The 16,782-nt window shown below is 39.8% G+C and overlaps 1 protein-coding gene across 2 annotated transcripts; it reads left to right on the top strand.

The window, feature by feature from the left end:
• The first annotated feature begins 3,044 nt into the window (after positions 1-3,044).
• On the top strand, positions 3,045-16,782 carry LOC139418810 (SLAM family member 5-like). Of its 2 annotated transcripts, XM_071168528.1 has the most exons (6): positions 3,045-3,237; positions 12,203-12,520; positions 12,608-12,889; positions 12,998-13,111; positions 13,514-13,584; positions 14,535-16,781. In XM_071168528.1, exons 1-6 carry the CDS (start codon positions 3,168-3,170, stop codon positions 14,652-14,654), a joined length of 975 nt encoding a protein of 324 aa, XP_071024629.1. In that variant the 5' UTR covers positions 3,045-3,167; the 3' UTR covers positions 14,655-16,781. The 2 variants fall into 2 exon arrangements, with proteins under 2 accessions (XP_071024629.1, XP_071024630.1); XM_071168529.1 differs by lacking the exon at positions 13,514-13,584 and having other exon boundaries at positions 12,998-13,115; positions 14,535-16,782.

Here is a 16,782-nt window from a genome sequence, read left to right as displayed (position 1 = left end):
ACAGACAATACAGAGTTACACATGGAGTAAACAATTAACAAGTCAATAACACAGTAGAAAAAAAAGAGAGTCTATATACATTGTGTGCAAAAGGCATGAGGAGGTAGGCGAATAATTACAATTTTGCAGATTAACACTGGAGTGATAAATGATCAGATGGTCATGTACAGGTAGAGATATTGGTGTGCAAAAAGAGCAGAAAAGTAAATAAATAAAAACAGTATGGGGATGAGGTAGGTAAAAATGGGTGGGCTATTTACCGATAGACTATGTACAGCTGCAGCGATCGGTTAGCTGCTCAGATAGCAGATGTTTGAAGTTGGTGAGGGAGATAAAAGTCTCCAACTTCAGCGATTTTTGCAATTCGTTCCAGTCACAGGCAGCAGAGAACTGGAACGAAAGGCGGCCAAATGAGGTGTTGGCTTTAGGGATGATCAGTGAGATACACCTGCTGGAGCGCGTGTTACGGGTGGGTGTTGCCATCGTCACCAGTGAACTGAGATAAGGCGGAGCTTTACCTAGCATGGACTTGTAGATGACCTGGAGCCAGTGGTTCTGGCGACGAATATGTAGCGAGGGCCAGCCGACTAGAGCATACAGGTCGCAGTGGTGGGTGGTATAAGGTGCTTTAGTGACAAAACGGATGGCACTGTGATAAACTGCATCCAGTTTGCTGAGTAGAGTGTTGAAAGCAATTTTGTAGATGACATCGCCGAAGTCGAGGATCGGTAGGATAGTCAGTTTTACTAGGGTAAGTTTGGCGGCGTGAGTGAAGGAGGCCTTGTTGCGGAATAGAAAACCGACTCTAGATTTGATTTTCGATTGGAGATGTTTGATATGAGTCTGGAAGGAGAGTTTACAGTCTAACCTGAGAAAAAATCCAACCAGAAGGTGGGAAATCTGAGGTTTGTAGTTTTTCAACTCAACCCTTATTGAAGATACAATGGGATGTTGGCCATGTTGCACTTCCTAAGGCTTCCAATAGATGTCAACAGTCTTTAGAAACTTGTTTCAGGCTTCTACTGTGAAGGGGGGCTGAATGAGAGGGGAATGAGTCAGGTGTCTAGTAGAGAGCCACGGGCATGTGACGCGCGTTCATGAGAGAGTTAGCTCACGTTCCATTGCTTTTCTACAGACAAAGGAATTCTCTGGTTGGGACATTATTGACGATTTATGTTAAAAACATCCCAAAGATTGATTCTGTACTTCGTTTGATATGTTTCTACAACCAGTAATATGACTTTTTGGACTTTCGTCCGACCTTTCCGCTGGACTTGCAGGCGCGTTTGGATTTGTTTACCAAACGCCCTAACAAAAGGAGATATATGGACATAAACAATGAACTTTATTGAACAAATCAAACATTTATTGTGGAACTGGGGTTCCTGGGAGTGCATTCTGATGAAGATCATCAAAGGTAAGCAAATCTTTATAATGCTATTTCTGCTCTCGCTCCACAACATGGCGGATATTTATTTGGCTGGTGTGGCCTCTGAGCGCCATACTCAGATTATTGTATGGTAGGCTTTTTCCGTAAAAAGTTTTAAAATCTGACACAGCGGTTGCATTAAGGAGAAGTTTATCTAAAGTTCCATGTATAATAGTTGTATCTATTATCTATGTTTATTATGAGTATTTCTGTCAATTGATGTGGCTCTCTGCAAAATCACTGCATGTTTTGGAACTACTGAACATAACACTGCAATGTCAAATTTGATTTTTGGATATAAATATGCACTTTATCGAACAAAACATACATGTATTGTGTAACATGTAGTCCTATGAGTGTCACCTGATGAAGATCATCAAAGGTTAGTGATTCATTTGATCTATATTTCTGCTTTTTGTGACTCCTATCTTTGGCTGGAAAAATGGCTGGGTTTTTCTGTGACCTAACATAATCGTTTGTGGAGCTTTCGCTGTAAAGCCTTTTTGTAATCAGACACTGTGTCTGGATTAATGATAATGTTATCTTTAAAATGGCGCCCTGCAATTTCACTGGCTGTTGGCGAGGGGTTCCACTAGCAGGACCCCGTTCCCAGGCAGGTTGTCTCCTCCCCTTCATCTACACTGATTGAAGTGGATTTAGCAGGTAACCGTGACATCAAGGGATCATAACTTTCACCTGGATTAATCTGGTCTGTCTAACTGCACTGACCACTTTACAGTAGCTATTACACTGAAATAATACCATTCTATTGTTTGAGGAGAGTGCACAAATGAAAGTTAACATGAAAGTTAATTAATTAACAAATTAGGCACATTTGGGCAGTCTTGATTCAGAAATGCAATGTATCATTGATCAGTCTAAAACTTTGCACATTCACTGCTGATACCTAGTGGCCAAAATCGAAATTGCACATGGGCTGGAATAATACATTATGGCCTTTCTCTTGCATTTCAAAGATGATGGTACAAAAAAAAAAAAAAAAACGTTTGTTTTTTTCTTTGTATTATATTTTACCAGATCTATTGTGTTATTTTCTCCTACATTCCTTTCACATTTCCAAAAATGTCAAAGTGTTTCAAGAATATGCATATCCTTGCTTCAGGGCCTGACATACAGGCAGTTAGATTTGGGTATGTCATTTTAGGTGAAAATTGAAAAAAAGTGGCAGATCCTTAAGAGTTTTTTAACAACCTACACTCTGGTTCATCACTACATAACAAGTCTACTAACCACTCTCTTTATCTCAAGAGGGATGGGTATTATAATGTAATGAGCTCAGACATGATGGCAGTCATGGATTATCCAATTTCTCACACATGCTTCTTCTGCCAAACCTCCATCTCATCTCCTCAGGGTGTTGTGATGTTGACGGCAATGATGTGATTACTGACAGGGTAATCAAATACACCACTGTAGATGGAGTTGTAATCTTATCTCTCGAGAGGGAGAGACAGACTGGTGATGAGACGAGGGGTGTAAACATTTGCCCAAACAGTTGCAACTAAAACAACAGTTTCTATTGGATAAATTCAGTTAGGTCCCTCCCCTTTCTGTTTCCTTCTGTTTAAGAAACATTTTGCAACAGAATCGTCTTAATGAATACACCACAGAGGGCTGCTGGTCTGGTTGAGTCTATTCTCTCCTCTGTACCAGGACAAGATCACATCTTTCCGGTTCTTCACAGTGCACACCACTGAACAGTTGGAGATTTAGAGGAATGAACCATTTGTTCAGATGGAGAAGGCTTGCCAGACTGATGTTCATGCTGCTATATTTTCTCATTAATGGTATGTTTCTTTTATTTTTACTGATTTGCTGCACTAACTAAAATTGTATGTGGGAGATGACAGATAAGTAGCCAAATGTTTTTATTTTTAAATGTTCAATGTTTTAATTAGCAACATTGGTCAAATTAAAAAATTGTGAATCATTTAAACAGTGCAACATTTACACTGTGTGTAGCCTATCGCTAAGACTCATTCCAAAATAACATTCCTCCCTTTCTGGAGAGACATGCTCCTTTATCCTGTCCGAGCATTAGACAAATATATAAAGTAAGGGATAGATACAGACAGAGACTAGTTTCTAAAAACAGAGCTCTTTCATGGGAAGAAAGAGTTGTAGGATATAAACGTTTGTGATCTATACACCAACTACAGAGTATGCCAATACCTTATTGATTCATAGACTAACTTAGATGAGAGATTAATAATATTTTGGAAACAACAGGCTGACAACTTTTTATAGTTCTCTGAGACTGAGACTGGAGCTTGTCATTAGAAACGAATTTGTGTTCTATAAGAATTTTGGCCAAATGACAGAAGTCACATGTTCACTGTGTTTAGGCTCACAGTGCTTGCCCATTGATGTTTGAAAAGACTAATGACTATGGATGTGACAATAAAACATGCACCTTTATGGACATGGCTTCATCCCCAAAATGAAGAAATTCTTTAATGGATATCAATATCTAAAATTCATTCGTTAAAATGAACATTAAAACTCAGTGGTATTTAAGCTGGGACATTAGTGGGACATTAAACAGGAAATGTTTATGGTTTATGTCATTATGTGGTCAGTGGCCGTCTGTCACATAGATGTATGGAAGAGTGCGAGGCAGGTCGTTGGAACAGGCAATGTCTTTTTGATGAAGTTCATGGTCTGGTCACAAGTCAGCTCACCACAAATGTGATGTACCTCTGTTCATAGCGTGAGACAAAAAAGTGGTGTTTTTTTAGGGTGTAAGTGTCTCACTTGAATGTCTTAAAACTGAGAATGAAGACGTTCAAGAGAAATAAGAGCTTCTCTACATGACCAAAAGTATGTGGTCAGCAGTGGTGTAAAGTACTTAATTAATAATACTTTTAATAATACTTAAGTAGTTTTTTGGGGTTGGCCTTATGAATTCGAGCAGCGTTCTCTTGGCATCCGCCAAACCCAGATTCATCCATCAGACTGCCAGATGGTGAAGCGTGATTTCCAATGCTCAGGAGTCCAATGGCCGTGAGCTTTACTTTAATCCAGCTGATGCTTCGCATTGCGCATGGTGATTTTAGGCTTGTGTGTGTGGCTGCTCGGCCATGGAAAACCCAACGGGTTGCTCCTGATGAACAGTTCTTGTGCTGACATTGCTTTCAGAGGCATATTGGAACTCAGAAGTGAGTGTTGCAACCGAGGACAGACAATTTGTACACGCTATAGGCCTACTATAGGCTAACGTTAACTAGCTGGCCTGGCACATCATTGCCAATGAAAGGAAGTTAGGCTAGCTAGCAAGCATTTTAGCCAGGCAGCCTAGAACAACATAACCTAAAAGTGTGTAGCCTACTGTATGACCGTTTCCAACATGAAAGAGGAGGATGTCATTGGTGTTTCTCTTCAAGTAGGTTGATTCAACATATTTTTTTATACTTGCATGCATAATTCTGCTTTGAAGTTGATAAACTTGTAACCCCACTTTTGAGAAAATGGCCTTTGAATGTTTTGGTACACCTACTGGAGAGTTCTTTGTCTACACATATTCAGCATTCACACACTCTTAAGCCTTAGCCCCACCCAACCACTGATTTCAAGACTAAAACTGGTGAAAGTAGTAGTCTACAATAAGGAAATACTCTACGTAAAAATATATTTCATATACTCCTTGGTCTAGATCTTAATCTGACTATGAAAGTGTCCAGATAAAAATATGTAATAATTATTAGATGATGCTTACCCAGACACTAAATTTATGGGAAATTTATGGGAAAATCAATGCTATAACCCCCCCCCCCCCCCTTGACATGTTCATGAAATAGCAAGCTAGCTAAACAATTAACCATAACACCAACCCATAGCTTCAGTACAAACGGATTGGTATAGCTAGCGACCATCCATGAAGTTTGAATCTGCAGGTAGCTAAAGCTAACCAACTAGGTTCAATGTTAGCCAGCTAGCTACCATATGGCTATAACTAGCATCTCCTTTGTTTTGTTGACGTTGAGTGAGAGGTTGAGTGCCCTCACCTCATCCCTGTAGGCTGTCTCGTCGTTGTTGGTAGTCAAGCCCAGTACAGGGGCCCCCCAGGGGTGCGTGCTCAGTCCCCTCCTGTACTCCATGTTCAATCATGACTGCACGGCCACGCACGACTCCAACACGATCATTACATTTGCAGATGACACAACAGTGGTAGGCCTGATTACCGACAGCCTATAGGGAGGAGGTCAGAGACCTGGCCGTGTGGTCCCAGGACAACAACCTCTCCCTCAACATGATCAAGAAGAAGGAAATGATTGTGGACTACAGGAAAAAGAGGACCAAGCACGCCGCCGTTTTCATCGACGGGGCCGCAGTGGAGCAGGTTGAGAGCTTCAAGTTCCTTGGTGTCCACATCACCAACAAACTAACATGGTCCAAGAACACCAAGGCAGTCGTGAAGAGGGCACGACCAAACTTATTCCCATTCAGGAGACTGAGAAGATTTGGCATGGGTCCTCAGATCCTCAAAAGGTTCTACAGCTGCACCATCGAGAGCATGTTGCATCACAACCACTGGTTGCATCACTGCCTGGTATGGCAACTACTCTGCCTCTTACCGCAAGGCACTACAGAGGGTAGTGCGAACGGCCTAGTACATCACTGGGCCAAGCTTCCTGCCATCCAGGACCTCTATACCAGAGGAAGGCCCTAAAAAGGCCCTAAAAATTGTCAAAGACTCCAGCCACCCTAGTCATAGACTGTTCTCTCTGCTACCACACGGCAAGCAGTACCGGAGCGTCAAGTCTCAGTCCAAGAGGCTTCTAAACAGCTTCTACCCCCAAGACAAAAGACTCCTGAACATCTAATTAAATGGTTACCCAGACTATTTGCACCCCCCCCCCCCCCTTTCCCCCTCTTTACACCACTGCTACTCTCTGTTGTTATAATCAATGCATAGTCACTTTAATAACTCTACCTACATGTACATACTACCTCAACTAACCGGTGCCCCCGCACATTGACTCTGTATCGGTACCCCCCTGTATATAGTCTTGCTATTGTTATTTTACTGCTGCTCTTTAATTACTTGCTACACTTATTCTTATCCTTATTTTTTGAAACTGCATTGTTGGTTAGGGGCTCGTAAGTAAGCATTTCACTGTAGTGTCTACACCTGCTGTATTTGGCGCATGTGACTAATGCGATTTGATTTGATTTGTTGGGAGGCCGGTAAGGTGGAGGTGATATGATCGATGACTAGTCCCAAAGCACTTCATGATGACAGAAGTGAGTGGTACGGGGCAGAAGTAATTTAGTTCAGTTCTTTTTGCCTTCTTGGGTACAGGAGCAATGATAGCCATCTTGAAGCATGTGGGGACTTCAGACTGGGATAGGGAGCAATTGAATATGTCCGTAAACACACCAGCCAGCTGGTCTGCGCATGCTCTGAGGACAAGGCTAGGGATGCCGTCTGGGCCAGCAGCCTTGCGAGGGTTAACACATTTAAATGTTTTACTCACGTCAGGCACCGAGAAGGTGAGGGGGGGCACAGTCCTTGTTAGCGGGCTGCGACAGTGGCACTGTATTATCCTCAAAGCGGTCAAAGAAGGTGTTTAGTTTGTCTGGAAGCGTGTTGTTGTTGTACGTGACGTGATTGGTTTTCTATTTTGTAGTCCGTTATTTCCTGTAGACCCTGCCACATACAGTGGGGCAAAAAAAGTATTTAGTCAGTATTTAGTCAGCCACCAATTGTGCAAGTTCTCCCACTTAAAAAGATGAGAGGCCTGTAATTTTCATCATAGGTACACTTCAACTATGACAGACTACCAGCAACAGTGTGTGAAAACCTTGTGAAGACTTCCAGAAAACATTTGACCTCTGTCATTGCCAACAAAGGGTATATAACAAAGTATTGAGATAAAGTTTTGTTATTGATTATTTTCCACCATAATTTGCAAATAAATTCATAAAAAATCCTACAATGTGATTTTCTGGAAAAAAAAATTCTCATTTTGTCTGTCATAGTTGAAGTGTACCTATGATGAAAATTACAGGCCTCTCTCATCTTTTTAAGTGGGAGAACTTGCACAATTGGTGGCTGACTAAATACTATTTTGCCCCACTGTACGTCTCGTGTCTGAGCTATTGAAATGCGACCACACATTGTCACTGCACCGGCATTTTGCTTGTTTGATTGCCTTGCGGAGGGAATAACTACAATGTTTATATTCAGTCATATTCCCAGACCTCTTTCCATGGTTAAAAGCGTTGGATCACGCTGTCAGCTTTGAGAAAATGCCGCCATCCATCCACGGTTTCTGGTTAGGGTAGGTTTTAATAGTCACAGTGGGTACGACATCTCCAATGTACTTCTTTATAAACGCACTCACCGAGTCAGGTTATAGGTCAATGTTGTTCTCTGAGGCTGACCGGAACATATTCCAGTCAGCGTGATCAAAACAATCTTCTTGAAGCTTGGCTTCTGATTAGTCGGACCAGCGTTGAATGGTTCTCGTCACTGGTACATCCTGTTTGAGTTTCTGCCTATGAGACCTCAGAGCCTTGGATCATTACTGTTCTGTTATTATATTCTTTAATATTACATTTTGGGGTTGTTTCCACACAATTTAAGATGTTAGTTTGCCTTGCGCAAGGATGCATGCCAAGAATTTGAGAAGATCCACCTTGATTTCTTTGTATTTTTTGTTGTATAAAGTCTGCTCTTATGGTCTCTGTGTGCTCTTTTAAAACCTTTGCTTCACTGGCAATGCCTTTTGCATTTTGGATTGCAAGGTTGCTGAGTTTGGGGCTTGTAAATGTATCTGTCTTAGTTCATTACAGCTGGATACAGTATATGTTACAGCTGGTTTGCAGTTGGCTAGTTGTAGCTAGATGTTTTTGAATGTAAACAAAGCCTACCTCGATTGTTTTCTGTCTGAATTGTTTTCTCTTGCTTGTGTAAGTTTAGGTACTAGTTTCCCTGTTCTTTGTCCTGTCCTTTTGATTGTCCTTTTTGTTATTTGTTAGCTAGCTAGTTCTTTTTAGCTAATAGCAGGTAGCCAGTAGCTAGAAACTCTTAGCAACTCCATAACAACATGTAAACAACTGTTAGCTTGTTAGCTATCCAGTTGAGTTATCTGGATAAAAGTTGTCTTCTGATGTTGTATTCTTAGTCCTTCTTTATCTTTCACTCACTTGTTTTTCTCAAATGTACTCTTCCTCGAAATCATTTGAAATATGATATCTAATACTAGATATTAGGAGCTCATCATTTTACCAGCTGCTCTTGGAACTTGGAACAATAACTCAATAACTCTTAACTGATGTTTTGAAATTATCTGTCATTTTCCAATGAAAAATATATTTCCCAGCAAAAATCATTGCAGTTGTGCAGTGGCACATGCTTTTTTTATATGGCTACTGCAATACCTGTGTCCAAAATAACACAGTTACAGTCACGTTTGAACCTGCAGGGTTAATGTTAGATTATACTGTACAATTCAGTACAATTCAGTAATTGTGTAGTACAGGGGTAGGCAATCCTCTTCCTGGAGGGCCGCAGGTACTACAGGATTTTGTTCCAACTAGGCACCACACCTGACCAACTGAGCTAATTGATCAGTTCAGTTATTGCCTAAATTCAACACACCTGTCCTTCCAAGTCGGTTAAATGAAAAACATCAATCACCTGCGTCACTCCAGGATCATGGTTGCCTAACCCCTGGTGTAGTGGTTATGTCCTAACTCTTGGTTGGTCCTAACTATTTTGCAGTTATACTGCAATTGCTGCTTTCAAAATAACCATTATACTGCATATACTGTAACTGCAGTTTCACAATTCAAATTAACTACAAGTTGATGGCACAGCCAATGCTTTGTTGTTAATTGTCAGTTTTACTGTTACAGTAGCCAGCTGCAGAAATAGCCCCTCAACATTTGCATACATTTTTTAAAACTGTTTTTCTTATATCAAGTCACTGTTTTTGTGTTGTCTATCCTTTGTTACAATCCCTATGGCGATGCTGAGAAGTATGTTTATCCTAAATGAACAAAACTTTGGTATGTGAGTATGTGTGGGTGAGACATTAGGCAGTGATTAGGCAGAAAGATATTAGGCTTATTTCTTATGCATACTTAATATCAAATCAAATGTATTTATATAGCCCTTCTTACATCAGCTGATACATCAAAGTGCTGTACAGAAACCCAGTCTAAAACCCCAAACAGCAAGCAATGCAGGTGTAGAAGCACGGTGGCTAGGAAATACTCCCTAGAATGGTCAAAACCTAGTAAGAAACATAGAGAGGAACCAGGCTATGAGGGGTGGCCAGTCCTCTTCTGGCTGTGTCTGGAGTATGTACGCTGGAGGCTAGCTTCCTTGTGCTGAAGAACATACAACATTAGGGAGGCTATCACCACAATGTTCATCGTCTCATCACCAATTTGCATAGTTAATTTGCTTAGAGAATGTGAAAACAATGTTGTACAAAAGTACTGTAGTTACACTCCTAGGCCTTACCCACCCATGTAAAATAGCCTTCCTTTTCCCAGTGCAATTTCACTTTCATTTTTAGAAATCCAAACACCCCTATCAGGTCTACATTGATCTGACAACTGTAAGAATTATAAGTCACGGGTGACCTTTAGCATTACTGAGAACTATTCTGTTCGCAGCAATGAAAAGTATTCATTGCAGTGGAAACTTATTTCACCACATACAGTAGGCCTGTTAGTGAGATGGGACTCCTGTACACGGGGAAGACTGTGTGGGGCTGCTTCTCAGTGTGGTCAAACCACTAACGTGACAGAAGAAGGCGGACCACACGATGTGACAGACTGATGGGAAAGGAAATTACTCTGTGTTCACAAGCAGAGACACAGTCACATATTCAGATAGACTATGTATACAGTTCGCTATTGGAGGACAAATACATTATGTTCGTAGGGTGTGCATGAGTTCTCTTCTATTCACCTGTAGAACTAATACTGAAAAGCTGCTCTTGTACAAGCCCAATAATATGCCTTTGGGCCTATGAGCCAATAACCAGATTATTAAGCTAATGACCTGGGTAACCTACTGCCTAATTGAGCCCACCTGCTGCCTACATTAAGACTATGTCTCCACAGAGGATGTGACACTGAAACATTTGTTCTACCTTACTCAACACCTAAAACCATAGTTGTGGGAAGTAGGGGTGCTGAGGGTGCTGCAGCACCTCCTGAAAAATCAGAAGTAGTGCACTGGGCATTTAATCGTCCTGTATTAGCGGACCAATATAGCCATCTGTAGTGCGGGCAAAAAAACATCCACCCTCCGTCAATGAAAAAAATAACTGCGCCCCCACCCCCAAACTACTTCCTGCAGCTGGGCCTAAAATCTACAAATCTTTTGCAGTTAGGACATTTTTATTTAGGAAAAAAAAGAAGATACTATTTAGGGGAAAAAAAGGAAATGCTTTAAAGTACTACTGAATTTGTTTTTGAGGTGTATCTGTACTTTACCATTTATATTTTTGACAATTTGTACTTTTACTCCACTACATTCCTAAAGAGAATAATGTACATTTTACTCCATGCATTTTCCCTGACACCCAAAAGTTCTCATTACATTACATTACATTCTCATTACATTTTCAATGCTTAGCAGGACAAAAAAAAGTCAAATGCACGCACTTATCAAGAGAACATGCCTAGTCATCCCTCCTGCCTATAATCTGGCAGACTCATTAACCACAAATGCTTAGTTTGTAAATTACGTGTGACTGTTTGAGTGTGCCCCTGGCTATCCGTAAATAAAAACGATTTAAAAATATATATATATGAGCTCTGGTTTGTTTGAAATAAGGAATTTGAAATCATTCATACTTTTACCTTTGATACTTAAGTATATTTTAGCCTTTACATTTACTTTTGATACTTAAGTAGATTTAAAACCAAACACTTACATTTTTACTCAAGTAGTATTTTACTGGGTGACTCATTTTGATTTTTTATTAAGGTGTCTTTACTTTCATTCAAGTATGACAATTTGATACTTTTTCCACCGATGATTATTGATATACATTACATCTGTCTAGATAATTACATCTGAGTAATTTAGCAGACACATTTCTACAGGCTACAGATGCTTATAATCAGAATATTTTTACAGTGTCCATTTGTACAGATAACCTGCCTCTTTTCTACTGCTAGTAGGACAACCATCATGCCCCTGATCTATTTTTCTGTTTTCTCAACACAAAAACTTGATTGAACAAATAACACATAGGCTAACGCCTACAATAGTCCTCTATCAGGTTGAAATGTTCCTCTGACCCTGAAATTCAAAGGATTCGATCTAGGCTATCTGAGAGGCTGTAGTGGAAAGTTATGTTACTTGAAATATCTCTGTAAAGTCATGTGCTTTTTCAGTGATATCCTTGACTTTTATTTGGGGAGAAGAACTTTCCTCACTCAGAGAATGCATTTCCATGTGAACTTAATTTCGGACAAAATATTCAACTACTAGTTCCTAACAATTATTTCCTGACCCCAACCATCACATTAGGCCTGTAAATAACTAAGAATGACCGTGATACTCAAGTCAGTAGCGTCATTCCAGACGACTACAATGCAGACGTGCAGAAAACATGAACTAATGATTGAATTTCATTGTCGTCTTCAGTGCAGTCTGACATCAGATCACTATATCATATGGATACAGTTACTGACATGTTAAACACTTATCCAGGTATTGTGAGATTTAGTGTGCGACTGCAGTCATTGTGTTAATATTTAGTCTCTCTCTTTCCACAGTTCTCTGTGCTTCCCAGCAAACAGTCCAGTCTGAGACTCAGCAGGTGAAGGGCATCGTGGGACAGTCTTTCTCTTTTCAAGAGAGGGTGATCAATTCTAGCAATTTACTTTATGGAGACCTTGGCAGTATTGCAAATGTGTACCCTGGTAAACGAGGCAAAATCACCCTTGAGAAGAGATTTGAAAACCGCCTCCACTTGAACAATGTTACAAGATACTTCACTCTGTCAGACCTTCAGATAGACGATGCTGGGGTTTATACTGTGGAGAATACAGACGAAGAGAAAAAAAGAAAAACATTTGAGCTCACTGTATACAGTAAGTGTTTTTGTATCTGTGTGTTGTATATTTTGAAAACATTTAATATAGGTTCCAATTTCAATGTATTTTTATTTTTTCTTCTAGATGTTGTTTCCAAACCTCAGGTGACAGAGTGTAACAGCAGCTCCTGTAGTGTGGTGTGTTCCGTGGACAATGAAAAAGAGGTGACCTTGACCTTGTACAGGGGAGAGGAAATACTAAACCAGACCAGCAGTCCTGACCTCACCACCGATCTCTCTCTCCACTTGGAGATAGAGGGAAAGAACTACAACTCCACCTACAGCTGTGTGGCTTCCAACCCTGTCAGCAATGAGACAGTTCTTGTCCCAAAATGTTGCAGTGAAGATGGTCGTGCTAATGATGCAGGTGAGACACATTTTGAATTAAAACCATCCAGAAAATAGCAATAGCAAGTGTAGTTGAGCTCATTCAAAACATATTTTACAAAAATAATTTCCTTGTGCTTTATTTCAGACAGTGATGGGATGACTCTGGGTACGGTTATTGCTGTAACCTGCGTCTTGGTTGCCTCAGGGCTGGTTGGACTTGCAATCTATCTAAGGAAGAGTAGAAATGAACACTCACAAGGCAGGTATTTATCTTTTACAGGTGTGAGGTCACTCCCCAAAGTCAAAACATGCATAGCCTTTTTAAAATATTTTTTTTACAATCAAGGGTAGTGTTTTGGAAAAGGTAGGAAATGTTTGCTTGAACCCAGGATGCAGGTCAAATAAAGTGTCCTATCTTCCACACTTCCTCTGCTTGGTCAGACAGTGTCATTATCCCAGACAACTTCTCGAAATGTTGAAAAAACAGAAGGCACACAAACTCTCTGACAATGATCACTTGAATAGCTTGGCTTATCTGACACCAAAATAGCTCCTGAGTGTTTACAGAACCTGTGCTGTGGGGTGAGCATCTATATGTCTCTGTCAGTTAGTCACACCTCCCCTTAAGCCTATATTTACTTTCCTTTATTTGTCTTCTTAGATTCAGCCGAAAGAGTGCAGGTTGACATTGAGTATACAGAGATAACTCCTAAAAAACGAACAGATAACCAGGTTAGTAAAAATGTTACAGGCTGATTGACAATACAGCAGCCCTCATGTCTACAACTGTTGGCTTTATCTCTGTGTCAGTGGGTTCATGTGGTCTTGAGTTGCACAGACAACCTGAGTTTGATACCCGGCCTGATGCCTTTGCAACTCATTTGGTTGCACAATGAGAAGCCACACGGCGCATATGGTGTACCGGAGCGCCAAGTCTAGGTCCAAAAGACTTCTTAACAGCTTCTACCCCCAAGCCATAAGACTCCTGAACAGCTAATCAAATGGCAACCCAGACTATTTGCATTGCCCCCCACCCCCCTCCCCTATTTTACGCAGCTGCTACTCCCTGTTTATTATCTATGCATAGTCACTTTAACTCTACCTACATATGCATACTACCTCAATCCTCGACTAACCAGCACATTGACTCTGTACCGGTACCCCCTGTTTATAGCCCCGCTATTGTTATTTCACTGATGCTCTTTAATTATTTGTAACTTTTTTACTTAACACTTATTTTTCTTAAACTGCATTGTTGGTTAAGGGCTTGTACAGTAAGTAAGCATTTCACTGTAAGGTCTACTACACCTGTCGTATTCGGCGCATGTGACAAATAACATTTGATTTGATTAGCAATTCCTTTGATCTTCATATGGTCTTTTACAGTATTTGCTAAGTCTGTAGAATTTTAAAGTTAGGCTTCGTGATTCCTTCCACTAGCTTTAGGAAAGGTTCTAGATGTGTTGTGTTGACTGTTGAGTTCCGTACTGCAGAACAATGAGAGTAGACAAGAGATCGTCAGGCTTGTCCTGTTTCCTTCCTCTGGCACAAAGTTTATAATAAAGAAGCATAGGATCCTTTTTTAGTTTTTTTTGTTACTTTCCTAACCTCTTATCTCCCCACTCTCTGCCCCTTCTTTCCCTGTCCCTCCCTCCCCTACCTACCCCCTTCTCCTTGCCTAGGAGGAGCGAACAGATATACCAGAATTGGAGTGGCGTAGAGACAACGCTAAGCTGACATCAGTTTATGATACACTCCTGTTACATCGCATGGCTGCCAGCGGGGATGTTGACACAGCATGAAAGAGACAAATGTGAAGTCAATAGGATAACTCACATCATGGTAGGGGACAGTATATCATAAAGAGGACATTGAAACAAAACGAAAGTAAAAAATGATTCACCCAGAAAACCTTTTAGAGGCACAGTTGTTATGGGAGAAAAATCCCCTGGAACTGTTGAGCTGATATTATAATTTCAGGCTTCATTTGTAGGTCAATTCTCACAAACCTGTCAAATAGAGACCTCGATAACATCCACTGATAAGAACCAATTCAATAGCTATCCATTGAGTTAGTAGCAGGATATCCTTCTTTTCAAGTGCCTTTTTTCCCAAATCTCAATGTATAGGTTTAAAACAAATGGAACATATATTTTAATACATTTCACTAGTGTGTTTGCTATGCTACTGCTGGACTAACACTTATTTTTAGTATTGACTGTTCTGTTGTTTAAATGTAGGTGCCTCCCCTGCATCGTTTTATAGCTGATCATTGTTTAGCTTGCCAGTGGATCGCAGCTGTGTACATCATATAAAAAGAGCAGGCGTTTGAGATAAAGCCACCTACTCCTTAGAAGCAACGGCTGTTAGGCTGCTTTAGAAACAAAAGGTCCATAGATACATGTTTTCATTTCACCGTGTATGTTGTATTGAAAATAACTTTCTGAGGGATTGATCTTGATTTAATTCAATTGTAGCTCTTAATTAGCTTGTTTAGTTTATTATGATGGACCATTTATTGGTTGTCCTTATCTATGAAGCACATCCTCCCTTAACAATACAATCACTCCCTCCGGCAGACTCTGTAGACTCTGTAGACTCTCCTTCTATCAGAGCATGTTGTGCTCCACCTACATTATTGCAGCCTTTGTATATATCTGTGCCAGCACAGGTTACTGTGACCCGAAAATACCAAATCTGTTGATACCATAGTGAGTTGTTACACTGTAGGCGTTGTTATACTTCTCTATTTCAGAGTAGTTACTGAGACTGAATATGAATATGTAATTCACGTTTCACTATTTTAAAATAATCTCTTCACTTATTCAAACTGATGAAAATAAACATGTTGTACTGAGCTTCAATATGTCAAATCAAAGACTTACCCATACATTTCATTTATAGTCATAAAATGTGTATATTTCCTGATGTTTAACAGTCATCAATACATCAATGCCCTTGCTTGAAATATATTAATGTTTTAAATACTCTAGCACAACTCAAAATATGATGGTAGATTACTCCGTTCCCCATTTATGTTTTTGTTGTCATTTAAATCTGTGTAAACAAATAATGTATTGCTTCAGAATACCTGGGTAAACTGTCATTCCTTGAAACCATGGCTGCTTCTATTAGTTTAAGAGTGGCAACATTTCACCAGAGACACAACTCCATGTTGTGGTTTTAATGTTGCCCACTTCTAGGGTCAAATAGGAGGGACCACTGTAATTGTTTGGTGGATTCTCTATTTAGTGAGTTTAAGTGTGTGTGATCTTTTTTTCGTGTCGCTTTGCATGCCAGGCAGCTGTACATTTAAAAATATATATTTACAATAATGACCGCAAATAGTGAATTACTAACTTTTTATTTAAAAATCCTATAATATTTACAGCTTTGTTTTGAGAAAAGATTGGCCTTTTCTCCCATCTAGTGGTTGATTGTTTTTTTATTATATTTCAGTATACTGTACATAATGCATAGTGTTTCGCTCTGAGACAGTGTACTGTGAATTGTGTAAGTGTATCTTAAATCATGTGGAACCAATATGTTCTCTAACAACATTTCTGTGCTTTAGACTGTAGTCACGCATTTTTGTGCCAATGTGCCATTATTTATGACATTATTGTGAGTAAAAATTAAAACATTTGTGAAATATGCCATTTTTATTGTTTATATCCCATTTGGTACTTAAACATGATCCTCAATTATCATTCTGTGTATTTGTTATTTATTTTAATTTTAATATTGTAATATTGCTGGGTTAATGATTATGTATTATAGATATGTTGTGGTAGAGTATAGCGTAATAATATGTTGTGTTATGTACTGTTTTATTTTGTATGTAATTGCGCAATGGTCACTGGACCCCAGGAAGAGTAGCTAACGTGGGTCTGGAATAAACACAAATGTTATGTAATTTTCCAAGAAAAT

The sequence above is a fragment of the Oncorhynchus clarkii genome, chromosome 10 (genome assembly GCF_045791955.1).
Source record: "Oncorhynchus clarkii lewisi isolate Uvic-CL-2024 chromosome 10, UVic_Ocla_1.0, whole genome shotgun sequence".
In the NCBI taxonomy this organism is placed as follows: Eukaryota; Metazoa; Chordata; class Actinopteri; order Salmoniformes; family Salmonidae; genus Oncorhynchus; species Oncorhynchus clarkii.
This window is presented reverse-complemented; position numbering and strand designations above follow the sequence as displayed.

Coding starts and splice junctions, on each gene's coding strand:
- LOC139418810 (XM_071168528.1), top strand. CDS start 3,168: ATGAACCATTTGTTCAGATGGAGAAGGCTTGCCAGACTGATGTTCATG. Junction 3,238..12,202: donor GCTATATTTTCTCATTAATG/GTATGTTTCTTT, acceptor CTCTTTCCACAG/TTCTCTGTGCTTCCCAGCAA. Junction 13,585..14,534: donor AAAAACGAACAGATAACCAG/GTTAGTAAAAAT, acceptor CTCCTTGCCTAG/GAGGAGCGAACAGATATACC.